At 30.8% G+C, this 19,525-nt stretch overlaps 2 protein-coding genes across 2 annotated transcripts; both read right to left on the bottom strand.

The window, feature by feature from the left end:
• Positions 1–5,631: 5,631 nt before the first annotated feature.
• On the bottom strand, positions 5,632–7,613 carry LOC146949534 (transcription factor-like protein). Its single transcript, XM_085745523.1, has 2 exons — positions 7,158–7,613; positions 5,632–6,060 (listed from the first exon to the last, which is right to left on the bottom strand). Exons 1-2 carry the CDS (start codon positions 7,554–7,556, stop codon positions 5,788–5,790), a joined length of 672 nt encoding a protein of 223 aa, XP_085601649.1. The 5' UTR covers positions 7,557–7,613; the 3' UTR covers positions 5,632–5,787.
• Positions 7,614–12,953: 5,340 nt separating this feature from the next.
• LOC146949533 (pathogen-related protein-like) lies at positions 12,954–15,974 on the bottom strand. Its single transcript, XM_085745525.1, has 4 exons — positions 15,819–15,974; positions 15,591–15,723; positions 14,001–14,299; positions 12,954–13,330 (listed from the first exon to the last, which is right to left on the bottom strand). Exons 1-4 carry the CDS (start codon positions 15,948–15,950, stop codon positions 13,211–13,213), a joined length of 684 nt encoding a protein of 227 aa, XP_085601651.1. The 5' UTR covers positions 15,951–15,974; the 3' UTR covers positions 12,954–13,210.
• Positions 15,975–19,525: the final 3,551 nt, after the last annotated feature.

The raw sequence follows: 19,525 nt of genomic DNA, 5'->3' as shown, positions 1-19,525 counted from the left end.
TCTTTAATAGGTTTTGTGATCCGATTCTTATACCACTTAGTGTTGCGGATCATAATAACTTGGCTCTGGAAGGCGACTTTGATTTTCTCAATATCAGAGGCTCACGATTTTTGTTCACTTATCGGGGAGCTTCATGGCTTCCCGATGTTACACTTTTGATTCAGCGTGAGTAACCTTGTTTTCTCTAATGTATTATAATGTATGTATTTTGATTTAACATCAAAATAGTTTTGTTGATAACCAAACTATGGTTCAGATCTGGCGTCTGTATTTTAATTTCAAACTTAAATACACTCTTTTATGCGCATCATTCTGTTGGGCTTGGAGTGTCTCTGAATTATTAAGAGCTACATACTCATTCCAGCATCTCCTTCTAGGGCCACAGTTATCCATGCAATGTATTATCAATGGAGTTCTAAACCATGCTGCTCCTCTTGATATGAACAATATAAATGATGTGTATGGGACCTACGAAGCAACTGCATGTGTTGCCCTACAATTTGTCCAAAGAAGGGGTTGCGATTTGGATGCTATTGTTCCGTTCGTAGGACGTCGACAAAATGACATGTCATACTTAAGAGTAAGTAACACACTGTTTTTTGTCTACAAAAAACACAGGCTTAGGAAACCTAATCTACGTTGCCATTAATATTTGATTCTACCTTAACCATTGTTGATGCAATATGTCAAAAAGCAATATGTCAAAAAGCGGAAGAGAAATCAATGTGTGGGCGAGATTTGATGGAGAAAAGCTCGGCTTGATGTTAAGAATCAATTGCGGAAAGAAATGTTATCTATTCTCTGAAGTGTGAATCGCGTTTAGGGTTTTCAATCGCGTTTAGGGTTTTTAATCATGAGTTAAAATTATATTTTGAATAATGGTATTTTTTAATTTAGATCATATAAAGATTTGTTTATTATGTTTTTATAGTTTATAATTTATAAAATTAAGCATCTAAAGTTTCAATTCAATGTGTCATTCAAGCTAATCAAATTAACGATGATGTCATGTGATTTTCTCCAAAAATTAGAATTTAAGCCCTCTTAAATATCAATTGCATCTAATTTGTATTCTTTGTTTTGTTTCAAGTGACAGCTAACAAATGGGTGATCATGAATCTTATTTCCGATAAACTGTTGAAGTTATGATTCTACCTTTTAGTTGTAAAATTGATTACATATTCAACTACAATAATAACATTAAAAAATGATAATTGACGTTCAAAAGCTAAGGGAAAAAAACTAGCGTGAAACAATTGTTGACGAGACTAAACAAAATATAGAAGAGATTCAAAATATTGTCTAGAATTGTACACCATTGAAGACCATGCTAAATTTATTGATTTATGTAAAATACTGCAACTCGTATTTTGGATATCCTAGTAGTATTTTTCGTATAACTTTTAATTTACATTTCATTTTTAAGTGATTCTGGTTACATTGGAAAAAGACTTAATTCCCTTCAATTTTCTCACAATTTTGGTTGCAATTAACTGAATATTGATAGTCAAAAATGTGTTACCAAATGGGATAAAAGTTGTCATATTCATACATTGGTGTCTTAATCTAATAAACTAAACCAATTGGATGTTTATCTTTCACAATAAAGATTATAGTTATAATCTGGACATTCTATGCTTTCTAGAGAATGTTTGTTTACTCATATAAGATATCATTTGCTATTTTAACTAACTATTTGAAACAACAGGCTAGAATTAAATGTTGGTGTGATGTTAAGATAGGTTGGTGAATTCTTATACTAATGACTAGTTATAGTTTTAATGCCAGACAAAATAAGCATTTTAGGTACAATAAGTGTTTGAAACCAAGTTATTAAATTAGTATTTATAGGATAAGATTCCTTAAACTTATGATTATGCGGTAGTAGGAAAACAAAATAGTAAGAACAATGACATATGCAACTGATGATTCATGTTGAAATTACTACAATAGCCATATGTTAGAACTGGTTCGATAATAATTGATTATAATTGATCATAGAAACTATATAATTAATTTCAATCTAGAGTTTGTCTCTTGTAAAGACATTGATGATAATTGTTAGTATGATAACAATGATATTTATTGTTGTTGTGAATTGTTGTTTGTATTATATCATAGCAAAGTAAACGAATAAAAAAATATTAGTGTTTGATTGATAAAAAGCTAACTAGGAAACACTATTAAGATATATACATTGCAACAATCATGCAATAAATTGTTAAAAGTATTTATTACATTTACGTAAAAAAAAGTTAAATTAAAGCATATTAATAATAATAACAACAACTGTGAAAGTTACACCTAGGGGTTTGATTTCACTCGATGAGTTTTACGTCGAATAGACGCTTGATTCCTCCTGATGGACGGAGAATCATGATAATACTCACACATAGGAAATCCATAGTAAAAATTGATAAGATAATGCATTGTCGGATTCCTCCTGATTGGAATTACAATTATTATAATGATATATAGATGTAATAGTAGAGTTATCAAAATAGTTGCGATATAATGATATATAGATGTAATAGTAGTGTTATCAAACTAGTTGCGATATAAGAAACTAACTTATGATTTACCATGATATCCATCTGATCATAATATTGCAAAACTATAGTAACATTTATATTTTTATACGTGACATTGATTTCACCTTTTTAGGTATAAACTATTTTGAAGCTAATTGGAGCTGTATCACAGTGTTAAATGTTGAGTTTTAGAGTTTATATTCTTGTAATTTAATTTCCAAATGTTTTGTAAAATCTAATAATTTCCTTCTCAATTATTTTGTAATGAAATGTTACTTTTATTTTCAATTCAATTATTCAAATTTTGTCAAGGCTCAATTCACGTCTCGTGCTAAGAGCCACGAGTCGTGTAATTTATTTACCAAATCGTTGAATGTGGATAGGAATAATTTCACTTATTTGGTTATTGGGCTTAACTGGCTGATCCAAATTAATATTAAGTTGATTAGAAATTACTTGTTCAAAAAAAAAGTTGATTAGAAATTAAGTCATAACATGCGTATGAACACAAGAAGAATCTAGCAGAAGAGTAGAAGAAAAACAAAGTTAGGGTTTTAGTGAAACACAAAAAAGGGCCAGCCACAACCAGGTTATTCTTCTCTTTATGTATTTATTCTTCTCTCTATGTCTAGCTAATTTCTATTTGATTAGGTTAAGTAGATGATCTTCTTCATAATTGCTCAGTTACATAACTTTAAATTATCTTTCAGATATAGTTGATTGCTCTGGTTTTATTCGGTTACATTTATTCTTAATGATTTTTATACGTTTACAAATGTCCATAAATCGATATATGTCTCATTGGCTACTAACCCTAACTTTGGGGTTTGACCTAATTTATCCGTTCAATCTTTAATAGCGTTAGAAATATATTATTAATGCTATGTGACAATGATTTGACGTTCATTTAAACCTCCAAAGGTTATGGACTCACCTAAAACATTAAGATGTAGTGACTAGCGGAGAGTGTTAGTGACTAAAACATCGACCTAACTATTTTGTTCAAATATCGTAAAACCAAGATATCTAGACAACTTGTTCATAAGCTAGACAACTTGCTCTTAACAGTTTCTCATTTGAAGATGTTTTTAGATTTTTTTGCATTATGATTTTTAAACGGCTGTAACAAACACTTGCAATACTCTTAAAAGTGATTATTTTGTTTAAAAAAGTGATTTTTCCCTTAGAAAAGCTATAACAAACGAGCTCTTAGTGTGGTGTTGAGACAACGACAACATGAGGGGGGAGGGGGGTGGTATGCGAAAGACACTTCGACGCTTAAGTTAATATAGGAGTTAAAATACGAGTTTTAGGTTACTTGGATTGCATCTTGGTGGATGTTTAAATTTTTATTTTATTATATATGATTGGTTGTTGAATCTATAGAGTGTAAAGGTGTGGTAACAGTTGGGGAACAGTTACAAACATCATAATCTTGCAATCATCGTCTTATGGCTGATTATGGGGCAATGGGTGTTATGGATTCTAAGAACAAAGGTGTGTCATAGGCTAAATTTAGTTCATGGCTGGGCTGAAAATGAGTCGAGCCGAGTCAAACTTGGCTGAGTCCAACTCGACTCGATAAGAATTGATTTATCTCAAAACTCGATTCGAGTTCGACACGATTTTTTTTTATCTCGAGTTTGGCTCGTTTAAAGTTCACGAACAGTTCAGTTCGAATCGTTAGGTTCAATTCGTTTGTCTGAATCACATACCTCAAAAGTTTTTTTTTTTAACTCAAGTTCAACTAAGGAACCAAACGAATCGAACTATATACAACTCAAGTTCAACTCGTTTAATTAATGAACTTCATTTTTAGCTCAAGTTCAGCTCATTAGATTCATGAACCACGTCCAACGAATTAAATGTCGAATTGAATTTTGAACTATATTTGAGTTGGTTTGTTTCATTACCAGCCCTATTCATGCATATCCTGATTCAGTGTAGACAAAGATGTGAATAGCAATTGGGCCTTAGTTCCGGGCTCTCATTTGGTAGTTTATAAAACATACTAAAGATATGTGAAAATTGCTCCTCCCAACAAAAAATGCTCACTCTCTTACAAACTGACCAAAATACCTCCTGTGTGAGGTAACTCACGCTCGGTATGCCGAAGTATAACCTGCGTGAGTTAACTCATGTTTGGATTATAACCTACATGAGTTAACTCACGTTGGGGTTATAACCTACATGAGTTAACTCACGTTGCGTTAACTCACCCTGATTTAAGTAAGGTAGCGAGCGTAGCTTAAGTCTATGTATTAAGTTGGGAATTTTGGATAGTTCAGTTGGGAATGAACGAAATTTGACGGGAGAAGAGCAATTTTCAAAATAAGTTATAGGCGTAAATTGACTTTAAGCCTATGTATGGAGAAAAGTATTCTTTTCACTTCCAAAATTTCTACAAAACACCCTAAAATTACCCATTACTGATGAACATTAGTTAAATGCCGCTCGACCAACAAAGTGTTGAAAAAAAGAGACAATTGAGAAGTGAAAGAGTAAATTTCATGTCTGAAATAAGGATTTATTGATGACAAACATAGTTTTTCTTCTTTTATCTATTTTATAGAACCATTAAACCGACCCTTCAAATAAATACTCATTAATCCAATCAAGAAAATGATAAAGAAACGGAAATGTGCACTGCTGTAAAAAAAAAATGCATGTGCAAAGTGTTTTTTTGCATGCTGGAGACATGTTACGTTGTAGTAATATAAAATACAAGTCCATAATTACTTTTGGCTTTTAACAAAAAAAAAATCACATTTGACTTCTTTAATTAAAATTAAAAAATAAGTAGACAAATGTAAATCATTTATAAAATAAATATCAATTTGAGGAGTATAAAATTTTGTAGAGTAAAACTCTAAATATAAAGCAAGGTCTTGATGCCTTGAACTCGAAGGTAATGTGCTCGAAATCTCTTAATATCCTTAGAAAAGATAAAGATAAATATTGTTGCAAGTCTTTTTTGTCTAAGTGCTCGTTTGGAATGTGCGACGATATTAAAGATGCAGACGTGCATCCAAACACTCCATTAGACTAAGACATAATCCTCTCATCCTAGTTTTTTCTTGAAAAAAGAAAAAAAAGGACCTTAGAGTAAAATATCCATACTAATATTAGTTGAAAAATAATAATTCGAAAGTACTTAATTTAGTTCTACATTGCAAATAGAAAATACAATGACAAAGTTGAAAAATCCTTCTTTGACAATGATTTAATTTAAATAAATTCCATAAAACAAAGTTCATCATATCCTAGGACGTGAACGGTCGTGATTCAATCCCCAACCGCGTATCCCAACAACCAACTCAGCTGAAGCAATCAAGAACTCAATAGCCTGCTGCGGCGACAGGAACTCCACTACACTGCGCAACGTTCTCAGCCGTAGATCATCAGCTTTCTTTATAATACTTACCAGCCGTTCGATCTTGTCGTTGATATCAGCTTCTGAACCCATCATATCGCTTGCACTGTCTTGCCACTCTGATAGCTCCTCAGTTATTGCATTCTCTTCTTTCACCTTTCATTTTTCAATAAAATATATGAATGAATACAAAAGAAAAATTGAATTCTAGCTAATAAGAAAAATTTATCAATTCATCTAATGTTGTAAATGACCATTTTAGCTAATATAGAGCAAGTATATGTCTGTGATGTACAACATTAATACTCAGCATGAGGGTTCTAAGTCTGCATGTATCAAGTTGAATTTCATCCAACTAATAAGAAAAATTTAGCAATTAGCAAACCAATATTATTTTTTTTTTGGGTGAATAGCAAACCAATTTATAACACTAGCTACATCAAATGAACATGTATTACATCAAATTTGTCTAGTTTAAGTATTATGTCCATTCAAAATTAAGGAAACTAGATTACGGGGTCATTAAAAAAACATGTTAAACATGTTAACTTAGTGTATGTTTGAATTTGAATTGACTTATGCAGAAATATGATGAGGCACTGCAAAAGTTACACTATGTGGCATAGTTTATTGTCACGGGTCAAAATTGCACAATTAAAAATTGAGAGCAAAATTGCACTTTAGCAAAAATAGGGTTAGACAGTAGTTAAAAAACTATAGAAACTCTAAAACGGCGCTTTTCCCGGAGGGTCTTGTTAACGAGTGCCTCCGAAGTCCTCTTTAAGCATTCCTAATAAAGAAATGCACAAACTTTTATAAAATTTTACTACTTTAGGTGCTTAAAGAGTGTACCGGGGGACACTTGTTAACATTTCCCTTTCCCAAATAGTTGAACGCATGTTGTTGTGATTGACAATGGATTTTGATAGGTTTAACAAAATTTTGGTAGATTTAACAAAATCAAGGTGTTGAAACTCCAAATTATTTTGCCAAAATCTCACCATGATTATCAAAATCCAATTAAAACATGCGATGAATGGTGTGGATTTAAGTGCATATTTAGATTAATACTCGTGACACTGACTTTAGTGTAATCACAATGCTACAACAAGTGATTTAGGCAAAAATTAATCAATAAAGCTTTAACAAAATTGCAATTATCACAAAACACTATTATTTTATCAAATTCAGTATAACTCTAAACATGCAATACTGCTAAAAGGTACTACTACATAAGAAATTGAATCACTTACAGTATCACATTGCAAGTCACTAACACGACGAAATTGATTAGGAGAAAGATCACCAAGGTCACCAGTTCTAAACCCACGAAGAATATCAATAATATGAGATTCAAAGAGAAGAGAAGATTCAGTGTAGATGAGATGAAAAGCTGTAGTGGGTCTCCAACCAGCAATCCAATGAAGAGAACGTTCAAGTGATGTAGCCCAAGGAGATGCTAAGACATGCAGTGGATCTTTTTCAGCAGCCATTGATTTTGCATTGTAGTAATCTTGATGGTGAGAGAGAACTTTTTGGATGAGTTCTTCTGAGTCGGTTTGGGTTGAAGTTGATAGTTTGAGTTGGTGGATTAGGTTGTTGAATTGAGTGTCCCATGATTCGTAGAATTGAGCAAAGTTTGTTGTTGTCATTGTTGTTTGGGTTTGAGGAAGGGATGAATGGTTTTGTGTTGGAAATTGTAAAGTTTGTGTGTGATGTGTGAAGATGAGTTGAAGTTTTGTTCAAACGGTGGAAAGTGGGGTACAGAAGAGGAGAGGTTTTGGGGTGATGACACGTTGACATCTTACGTGTAATACTCAGCTTGAGAGTTGAGACTTGAGAGGTGTATGCTATTTTGTCTCCTAACACAACACAATGGTATCATTCACGCGAAAATGAAACGATATTTGTAGAATCATTTTATGATAATTTTTGTGGGGTTATGTTACAAGACACCTTCATAAAAAGTAGTGTGGTGTCTTTTATCAAGTCACACCTCAAGGTGTGATTTTCACTTTTTTAGTTATAACTTTGATAAAAGACACCTTCATAAAAAGTAGTTGGTGTCTTTTAACAAATGCTCATAGAGTAACTTGATAAAAGACACCTTCACAAAAGGTGTCTTCTATCATAACCCATTTTTGTGACAACTTTTATTCTTTGTAATTATATTATGTTTCTATTTTATTTCTTGTATACATATAATTTGATTGAGAATATTCATCTAATTATTCAATGTATCATGGCTTAAAAAAATTATTAAATGCATCTTATTTTTATATTTATTTGTTTTAAAACAAATTTAATTGTTTTTTTTAAAAGAAATACTTTTTGTTTAAGATTATGGTATCGAACTACTCCCTCTGTTCCAAATTATAGGCATAAAAGAATATGTTTTCTTTGTCCTAAATTATAAGAAATAATACCAACTTTTATCATATTTAATTATGTTGTTTAAAAAAAATCATATTTTCCATAGTAAAATTAATGGAAATGTTAACTAGTGCCCGCCCCCGGGGCACTGGTTAAGGACTTTAATTAGTAACTTTTTATGAAAGTTTGTGTAATAAAGTGCATTGGAAATTGAAACCTCTGACATTTTTAAAGAATAATTACTTGATTTAGAATGCTTAAAGAGTGCCCCGGGGGCACTCGTTAACAAGACCCTAAAATTAAATACAAATTTTATTATTTGTTCTCCTTTATATTTTCTCTATTATCAATAACCAATCAAAATTGTTTTTACATCTTTCTATGAAATTTATTCCAAAGAGAACAAAAAAAATTATATTTCAAATTACTATGTTTTATTTTTATTAATAAATGTGAATTAGTTTTTTTTTTCTTATAAATTGGGACGGGGGAGTACACTACAAAGTAACTAGTTCATCGTCAATGAAAGATGCTTAACTCATTAAGCATGGGTACCTAATAGGTACCTTCATTTGAAAGAAACCGAACATGTGATTTTGGAGAAGAGTGCTCAATTAAGCATTCTTTATGCTAGAGTCCCACAATATTTTATTTTAGTATTAAATAATAAAATATAATGATATAAAGTTATTGTTAAATAATATAAAATTATTGGTGAATCCTATTTAAAACTCTTTCTAGAGTTGCAGGGTTGAAGTGATTGAATGTTTATTAGATACTATTACTAAAAAAATTATAAATAAATAATGTGCACAGATGAGACCATTTAGATACGAAAAAATAGATATCTTTATTACGGACATGCTTAAGAATTTATCATTTTCTTTTCATTCTAACTCGCAAAAGACACAAGTCTCCTATTTTGTAATGAATATATAAAGTAAATATTTTTTTAAGAAAATATATAAAGTAAATATTTTAAAATGGAGAAAATTTATTAGTATTTTTACAAACATTTATATTAATGTTTTTCTTTAAAATATTTGTTTACTTTGTATACAAAAACTCGTTAAAATATTTACACAACCGTCGTAGATTTTATGTACTCCCTCCGTTTCAAAATACATGTCCAAGTCAACCACTTCACATATGCCAATGCACAATTTTGACCGTTAATATATTTAATTATCTAAAGTAAAAAATTATAAAAATTTAATATTTTGAAAATATTTTTCGAGGCAAATCAAACAACATCTTACATGCTAATATTTGTATTTATACATTAGTTAAAAAGTATGGTCAAAGTAAGTCAAGTGAATAGTGCACATTACAAAAATTGGACATGTATTTTGAAACGGAGGGAGTATTATATTTATGGAAAATGCTATTTATCTAGAAAAATAGCATCAAGAATTTTTCAAGACACATGTGGCAAGTTTTAATTGCATGATTTATTTGTCCACTTCTTATTTTTCAGCCACACCTCCTTGAATTGTGGCAAATAGTGCATTGTGATTGGTTGCTCTTTATTCTTGAAGAATTCTTGATGTTTTTTTTCTAGATATATAGCATTGCTCTTTATTTATACCGCTACCTTTGAGAAATGTGGATGCATAAGTGCAATCATCACATACAAAACCCAAGACATTACTAAAATGAAAGGTCACAACATATGTATCCTCCAATGCTACGCCTAGAAGATCCGAAGTTTAATATCACCGGATCAAGAATCACCATATTTGCATAGCACGGAAAAATGGAATAAAGGCCACCTGGATATCTGAAGTCTGAACGCTACAGAGTTCTCGTCTTAAGCCAAGAGTCAACGACTTGGTGGGTGTTGTTATAGATTAATTCAAAGCCCAATCCTCTAAAAAATAAGTCCAATAAGGAGCCTGCATGCCGGTATATTTTGCATGCATTAGTAAAGAATCGCATCACAAAGAATGATATGCTCATAGAACCTCCGAGCTCTTTTCTTTGCTTTATCTCACATTCACCCGACCATTGAGCCACAAGGGCAAATCGACATATCCATCCATGTGGGTCTATAAATATAGCGCGTCTCACTGAACACAAAGTACACACTCTCATCCAGAAAAATCTCTTCAAAGTTCATCAAAACCGCACTAATAACTTGAATGTTGAAGTGTCTTTCCACACAAACCTCCTGCATTGGTGAAGGATCTACTCCAACTATCATGAACCACGGCAACGGTTGATTTACACCACAACTAGCCGACTCTTATGCTTGATAACAAGAACAAAAGGTAGGAAGTAAATCTTAAAAGTGGTAATCAAAACTCTTGGCAAAAAAACTAGGCCAATAAAAAGGGGATATAATTCTACCAAGTGTAACATTTATATGAAACTCCGTATCAAACCAATTTATCAGTACGATAACTTTCTCTACGATAAATATAAGAGACTTTGAATTGCATGAACGATAATAATAACAAACTAGTTCTCCATATTACACAAGGATTCGAAGGACCCAAATCATAAGATGAAAAAGATTGGATCCAAATAATGATGAATTGCATTCCTACTAGAGCTTCTACCAACCTTTTTGAAGATTGATAGTAGTCATAAATGATTATAGATAGTAGTCCTGAACTGAAAAGAAAACATGATTCTTGGTTAATTTTCACTTAATGACATATAGAAGTTAATATCATATTAATTTTTTTTTTTGAGGGAAAGTTAATATCATATTAATGGCCGGTCTGACATAAATCATTTTATTATTGAAATCTGCCGTATTCTTTGAGATGCTAAAAATAGATTGAAGAGAAAAATTATAGACGTATTCGCCATAAACTGAGCCAATACCATAGATATACTTGCAAAACTAACTGAAAAATCAAATGGTCAGAAGTTTCGTCCGGAGGAAGACTTGCCTGATCACTAGAATTTGGACACATCATTTAGATACATACACAAAAATACATTTTGATTAGTTATTTTAAAAATTAATAATATTTAATTACATCCACTTCCTATCTTTTTTTTTTTTTTTTCTATTTGATTACTCAGACAACAAATTAACAATTGATTGGCTCAAATGGTAAGAGATTTGTGCTCCTTAAGTATGTGGTCAAAAGTTCGATTTCAGATTCTTGCGTATGAAAATAATTTGATTGAGAGGAAAGAAGTCACCTTGTATACCCCACGTGTTTTTTGACGGAGATCGGTCATTGGTCCACGAATCTTGAGTGGGATTTTCATTAGTGGGCAAACATTTATGAACATGATAAAAAAACATCCTCAAGAGATAAACATGGTTGATGAACGTGATAAAAATCATTTGACTTAGTCCTTAGAAAAAGGAGGGTGATGAACATGATAAAAAAACATATCCTTCAGAGATAAGACTCCATAATTTACATTATTTATTTCACACCGAGATAAATAATTTAGAAAAATTATTCCATTTTGCATAAATAGTCCATTAAATGATTAATATATAGTACTATGTATATGTGCCTATACGTTTTTCTTTGAAATATAATAATACTCCAAATTTTTTATCTGTCTATCATTTGAAGACTTGGAGTAATAAAAAATCCATTGCTGATATAATTTGATAATATATAATACTTCTTTTCAACCATAATCCTTGTCATGAGTAATTTTTTTTTTAGACTAAAACCTGTGAAAGATGTCTCATGAGCATAACTCAATTGGTAGAAACATCGTATTATATATATAAAGATCGAAGTTTGAACCTCGGATTCTCCACTTATACACCCTAATGAATGAATTTCTAACCACTCAACTACTGATAAAAAATACTTGTCAAATGTTGTAGAGTGCTAACAACACTCTCTTTCAACACACACACACACACTTTTTTATTGGCTTAAATCATGATGGATCTCATACTTTGAAGATGAGTTCCACTAAAAGTGGTGGATCATACATTGATTTTATCCAATAAGAAAATGAGTATCGAAGAGAATGTTGAAAAGAGAGTGTTGATAGAAGTCCTCTTAATATTGACATTGTTGAAAAGAGGGCTTTGTTAATTTAATGCGAAAATGCAACTTTTTTATTTTTTATAAAGCACTACCATGATGTAGAATGACATATATAATGGATGGCAATTTTTCATGACAATTAAAGCATAGTTGAAGAAAGTGGTATTTTTCATACTAATTAATAGGTTATTATGCAGTTGCTTTTGCAATACGATAGTTGTTTTTGAAGATGACATCCTTAAGTCCCAACATCTTGCATTTTGACATCCTTCTAGTTATAGACAAGAAAAAAGAAACCACCCAAGCAAGACTTGGTCAAAATGTTTTTCTAATTATTATTTAATTAATATGGACGGCATAAATTTTGCTTGACAAAAGCATGCATACAACCCTAAAAAAAAATACATACACACATATATAAAAAGATCAATTTTATTACCCAAAAAAAGATCAATTTAAAAAACATTTTTTTTATATAGTACGGAAAATTATAACCACCAAATGATCGACACGGATTTACAATATGACATTTTTTTTTATCAATTATTCAGATGCTTTATAGAAAAAAATATGTTTCTCAACACATAAAGCATCTGAATAATTGATAAAAAAAAATGTCATATTGTAAATCCGTGTTGATCATTTGGTGGTTATAATTTTCCGTACTATATAAAAAAATAAAAAAGAATTCGGCGATTATTTAAATACATTAAAACAATATGCTTCAGCTGAACCAATATTTACATTAAAAATTAAACACGATGCAGGAGGCATGAGAGAAACATATCACATGACACCATGTTTCCATAGTTCAATCACAAAACACAAATAGTTTTTTATTTTAATTTTAAATTTCTCAAGCTTCAACCCCATAGATTGAGTCTAGAAATACAGCTTGACCAAAGGTTACTATATTCACATGTAGTAACTTAATTATTGTAAACAACTTATGATTAATTGGAGAATGGACATGCTGAAGTTTTGGTGCTATCTCCGCTTGATAGAAGGCCTCCAAACAACTCTCCTGGGTCATAGTAAATCTCCACTTCTTCAACCTTCAAAGTGTCATCCACCTAGGTTAAAAAATTATTGTTCATTAGTGATGATAGTGATGTATAAAATATAGAGGGTGGTAAAAAGTTGTTCTCATAAGGTGGAGTAAGAAAATAAAAACTGGTAGAGTAAAATAAATGATAATCTAATGGAAAAGGTTTTTTAGACACTCTAAAAGTGTATAAGTTCGGAGATAAGAGCAAATGATATGATATATGTGATAGGTAGGAGATGTGGTAGGAAGAGAGATACAAGATAAAATTTGTTCTCTCTCATGTTTTTTCGGTTTTTGTATCTAAACCCTTAAACAACTTTTCTCATTTTCTTTCAAATTTCAATGTTTTTTTTTTTGGTAAAGCTTTCAAATCTCAATGTTATCATCTCTTTATATTTCAATATTATCCTTCCTTTATTATATTTAAATTTTAATGTTATCCCTTTGTATCTTCCTTTCTATTTGATTACATCCTCGTAAAAAGTCAACCTACACACACAACACAAATTAAGAAGAAAATCCCCATGGGGCCATGGCCTTTGCTTGCACTAAAAACCAAATACTAATTTTCAATTCATGGTACAAATTAACATTTGTTTCACTCAAAAATTTAAAATGATCTAGGATTATTAAGCTTTTGATCTATGTCAAACATTTAAATTCAGATCATAAAAATAATAATATTAGAAACATACCTTGAGAGTTCCCAAGCCAGAGAATTGGACCATCTTCCCAGTAGGGGCATGTCCCTTGAAAGGACCTTCAAAGAATCCCCAATGCCTAAACTTGAAAGCAATTTCAGGTGGTCCTGTATAAACTTTAATAATTTCCCATGCAAATCCTCTTGGAAAAGCTGATTTGAAGACTTCATGAGATGAATCAAAAGTCTCTTCATTTGACTTGTATGGCTTGAAATCTTCAGGCAGGGAACTTTTCAACAAAGCATTGTAACTTCCTATGCTTAGAGTTTCCTCTGCAGTTAATCCCTCCCTGCCTGCAATTAGAAATATTGAATTATGTTAAGAATTTTAATTATATTCACTACCATAACAAATTGAATTAAGGATGGAAAATATAATTAATTGATCTCAAATTTTGACTTTTTTGTGTGTTAAACTCCAATTCTAAGGGGAATGGGTTATGGTAATTCAGAATTCAGCCTTTTGACAAGTATAATCTGATCAAAGATTGTTTATCCAACAATCGAGCTTGTTCCCCTGAACGATTTGTCTTTGATGGAGTGCTAATCAACCACTTGAATCCAATTAATAATATTCAAATTTTTTGTTTGCATAAGCTGTTGAAGATTGTATATTGTTTCATGTTTTTTTAGTCTTACTTTTAATCGCTAGTTCCCTAAAAAAAAAATCATAGCTAACTTTACAATCTTTTCTTCGTTTATAATCTATATTTGCATCGTTTTTCGCTAAACCCAACATCATAAGGGAAAAAAACTCTAACCATCTTCTATAAATGGTTGTCGGGTTTCATAAAATCATTTGCTCGAAAGTTGACAACATTATACAAAGTCACAGCTCAAAATAATAAAGCAAAGCTACACACCAAAATCCAAGCAAAGTACACGAGCTAACAAAAGAAACAAAACACTAACTTTTTAGGTTCATTCAATTAATGATGTATGTTACTCATATTATAGACCACATACATGATTAATTGAATGAATCTAAAAAGTTAAATTTGCTTATAATTAACAACGAAGCTATTTTTGCATCGGATGGTGCACAAGGGAAGAAATCACTCTAGGTTATTACGAGAACTTTGTTTGTAGATTCATCATTTTTCAAACTTTTTACGTACTCTACTAATTCGAACGAAATTAATATATGTTTAGTAAAACAAATTAATAAATATACCAATAGGATCGATGATGTAAGCATGCAACAATTATTCATTACCCTAATGAAAAACTTTTTTTTCCTGAATCATCGCTTGGAAAACATGTATCCTAAACTGATTAAAAAGAGAAATAAAAATATGATAAAAACATGTATCCCACTAAAATTGAAATAATTTTTATCCAAGGTGGATAGGAGTCAATTATAATATATAAAACACAGATACAGACACGGACGCCAGACACAACACAGACACTGATACGCCAACACCGCTCATAATTTAGCATAATTCAATGTAATTATATGTGTCGGTGTTGTGTCGGAGTCCGACACGCTAATCCTAGGAGTATCCTCATAAAAGCAAAGTAGCTATCAAATCTCTCACTGAAAAGATGCATACCAAACAAATTTGAATCTTTCACTACTTACCATTAACAAAGAACTTGAATTTTTCAGGGACAATGGTCTTGAAGTCCTGCAAGCGGATCTTGTGTGTCAGCTCCATCTCCCATGACTTAATAGCATTTTGCACTGTTTCCTCCAATGATCCTTCTGGCCATTCCTACAAAAATTTGTTAAAAAAATTGAGAAAGAATTACATGGTATAATCTAGAGAGGAAGAGAAGGAATAAGATTAAGAGGCTGTGGTGATTTCACTTTGGTTCTTCCTTCTTCAAACAGCTGGTTGACAAGGCCATAGGTGGGAGGGCCACCATGTCTCCACTGGATATTCTCAGCTTCATCATGTAAAATTGATCTGTACTTGTCTTTTGCAACTATGTTAGCCATGTCAAGTTACTAAAGAGCTTATGCAAAAACCTAGGCAAACTATTATGTATTTATAAGTGTATAGGTCTATGGAAAGATGCCCATCACATGTGCTGTATTCAAGAAATTTATTAATTAATGATTTTTTTTTGGGAATTATTAATTAATGATTGAAATGTAGATAAATTAAACAAAATAGTACATATGATATTAAATAGGAAATTATTAAACAAACGACGGTTGGATCAAACATAAGAGACTAAACTCATACAATACGACGAATCAATGTTTGAAGGTTCACACATTTAATGTTTAAGTACAAAACTTATATTAATGTAGGCTTAGATGCTTAGTTGCACTAAAAGCTCTTTACACCTCTCTAAGAATAAGTTCAGCAAAGATCAAACTATTTCGCCATAGCCTTTGCTTGGTAAAAAAATAGCGGATAACTTATAAGTTAGTTGATAACAAATGAACTTATATCAGATAATTGATAAACTACATGGTAGTTTATCGTGGATAAATTAATTGTTGAACTAGTTTATAAATATGAAATGACATGAAAAAGACTTGTTTAAATAATATTTATATATTTATTTTTAATTAATATAACAAGGGTAAAATTGAGAGGAAAACGATAAAGTATTAACTTTAAACTATTTGAATTAGCTTGTCAAAACACCTTATAAGATACTCTCCCTCCGTCCCAGATTAACTGAGCAATTTGCTCATTTCACACATATTAAGAAAAATGTATAAATGAAGGAGAGAGAAAAATGGTTTTAAGTGCCTTTGTTAAGTATTGGTGCATTCTCCATTATCATAAATGCAAAGTGGAATATATTGAATTGAGAGTGATGAAAGTAATATTAATTAGAGTTATAAAGGGAAAAAAAATAATTAATATTGTATTGAAAAGTGAAATAACTCAGTTATTTTGAATTTTTTTTTTTTTTTTGGCAAATGACTCAGTTATGATGGAATAGAGGGAGTAGTGAAAATAAAATATAAGTTCGTGAGAAAATGACGGTTATCAAACATGGATAGCACTTGTGTACCATAATGGTATATACCATTGTTCAATTAGAATGTGCCACGTGGCACACCCTTTAAAAAAAATATCAAATAAAACATTTATAAAATAACTTTGGTAGGTGTCACACTCTAATTGGTCAATGGTATATACCATTGGTACCTTAATGGTACACAAGTGGAATCTGTATTATTTCAACCAACACAAACAATATTCACCTAACCTTGATCCTAGGCCACATTCTTCACATGGGCCACATGAAAGCTCAATGATGGTATCAAAACTTAACTTTAAAAACAAAGACATTTTATTTTTCCATTATATAAATTTCTCACCCGTCCTATGCATTTTAGATTTTATAATATAAACAACGTAAACACCCTACAAAACCCTCAAAAACACGTTAAACATTTCAGATTTTATAATCCAAACATGGTACACGAGAAGAGAATATGGTGGAAAAAGAAATTATCTAAACATAATTAGGTTGTACTTGAGGGCTTGACCAATGCATTTGGACTTGAATATCTAAATGGAAAAAATACCTTTCACACCGTTTTTTTACTAAGCACGGCACCAGCGTTTTTGTCTTAAATTTTGTCGACAGATGAAAGTTTGTTATATGAAAATTAAGATTTTTTTTTTTTTTTATTCTATTGATGCAATCTTTTGTTCTCTGGATCTGATCTTCGACTAATGAGATTTCAATTTTTTTTCATTTTTCCTTTAACTTCTAAAATTATATTACATAAATAAATGATATAATTATTATTTTAGATCCTATCGTATTCCAGACAAGTGTGCTGTTGATGGAAATTATTATATACATTGAATAAGTCTCACGTTGACTAGTATTATAAAGAAAGGGGGGTGCCTATATATAAGGGCTTTAGTTCTTCCTTATAAGATGCACTGGTCGGAAACACTTTAAACTTGGATATGCTTTTTATTTATTCACATACTATTGTTTAGAGTAGTGTGGGATGTAATCATGTATTTGTTTTGGAGAGTGCAGGTGTATCAGAGTCATGAGGTGCTGATAGAAATGTTTATTTGTTGTAAAACAACTTACAAATACATTGTTATTCTTTGGTTGTCATTAGAAAAAAATCATATTTTTTTTCTCTAGTTTTGGAGTTTCAAGTTATATTTTGTGTTTTGATTTTGTTCATTTATATCTAGGTGTTGATTATTTCCATCAACTAGTATAAGAGCTTTTGGTTTGATCAATGAATAAGAGTTCTTAGTATGCTATATATATGGTGGTAGTGTTTAAGTTTTTTTGAAGGAAGGAATGGTAGTGTTTAAGTGTTGTTTGATATTTCACATCAGAAAATAATGGAGGTAGTGTTTAAGTATTGTTTGTGAAAGGTTTTAGGCTGAGCTATTTATGTAAATAAAAATAATATTTTTTTTTATTACTATTAGTATATTAAGTTGCGCACATTAAAATAAAAATTTGCCAAATTTTTGGGTGATTCAAACTTTTTTCTTGAGAGGGGTAATTTAAACTTATTAGTGGACATTAATTTTTCACATATTTAAATATATTATTATAAACTAAAATTGAAATATAGTATCATACATAATCAAATTCTTTTAAATGTCATGTTAAATATTCAAAGAGAGTTTAAACTCATTGGTCTATTAGTTCGTCAATCTATTTAAATATTGATAATATTACTATTTGAATACGTTCATATGAAATATATGCTTTTTGAAGGCGAGAAAAATATAAAAAATACGGGTTTGAATTGTTTTGACTTTTTGAAAATATTTTCTAAGTTAAAAAACTAATTAGAGAGTATGAAAAGAAAGCAGCAGAGAGAGAAAATATCCACACATATATTTATCCTTGTTCACGTGTCGCTCCAGGATTATGTCTAATCCCCTCACACGTGAGAGATATTTCCACTATAATCAATCTTGATTACAAAAGTACTTAGACACTAGGTCTAAGATTTATTGTGATTGCCTCACCTTGAGGACTTTCTTCAATCAACCTTGATTAAAATTTTACAAGAATTTCATGTTTGTTTACACTTGAGACTCAATAGACTCAATGAGCAGTAAACTAATTTAAGTACAGTGCAAAAGACTTTGTATCTAAAGAATATTTCTAAACACTTAAAAAAATCTAAGATAGAAGTTCGTAAGAATTTTTCTAAGTATTTTTTGCGTTAGAATTTGATCAGAGTTTCGACACATTTGGTTGTAAATAGTTCTTCATTGTTTCTTCAAACGCTCAAGGTCCTTTTATTGGATATTTAAATAGTGCTGTTTGTTGAAGAATTGCCAGCGCATCAATCTTTTTTGAGAAGTTTCTACAGATTCAAAATCCTTTTTCCATTTACAAACTTTTCTGTTGAAATGTATTTCAGAATTCCTTTGCTTCTTTTGGATTATCCTTTGCATACAGTTTATCTTTCCCAAAGACAGTACTCCTGACCTATGGACTGTGACATTTCTTCAGAAGAGACAAAACTTAGTTTGGGTCAGATGTTCATCAGAGTGTTGAACATTGACTTAATTCTTCAGATCAGAGCTTCGTCTTCAAACTTTA

Source organism: Medicago sativa, chromosome 2, assembly GCF_051527215.1.
Source record: "Medicago sativa cultivar Bolivia chromosome 2, Bolivia_mono, whole genome shotgun sequence".
Lineage (NCBI taxonomy): Eukaryota > Viridiplantae > Streptophyta > Magnoliopsida > Fabales > Fabaceae > Medicago > Medicago sativa.
Note: the sequence above shows the minus strand (reverse complement) of the source record. Positions and strands in the feature narration are given on the sequence as shown.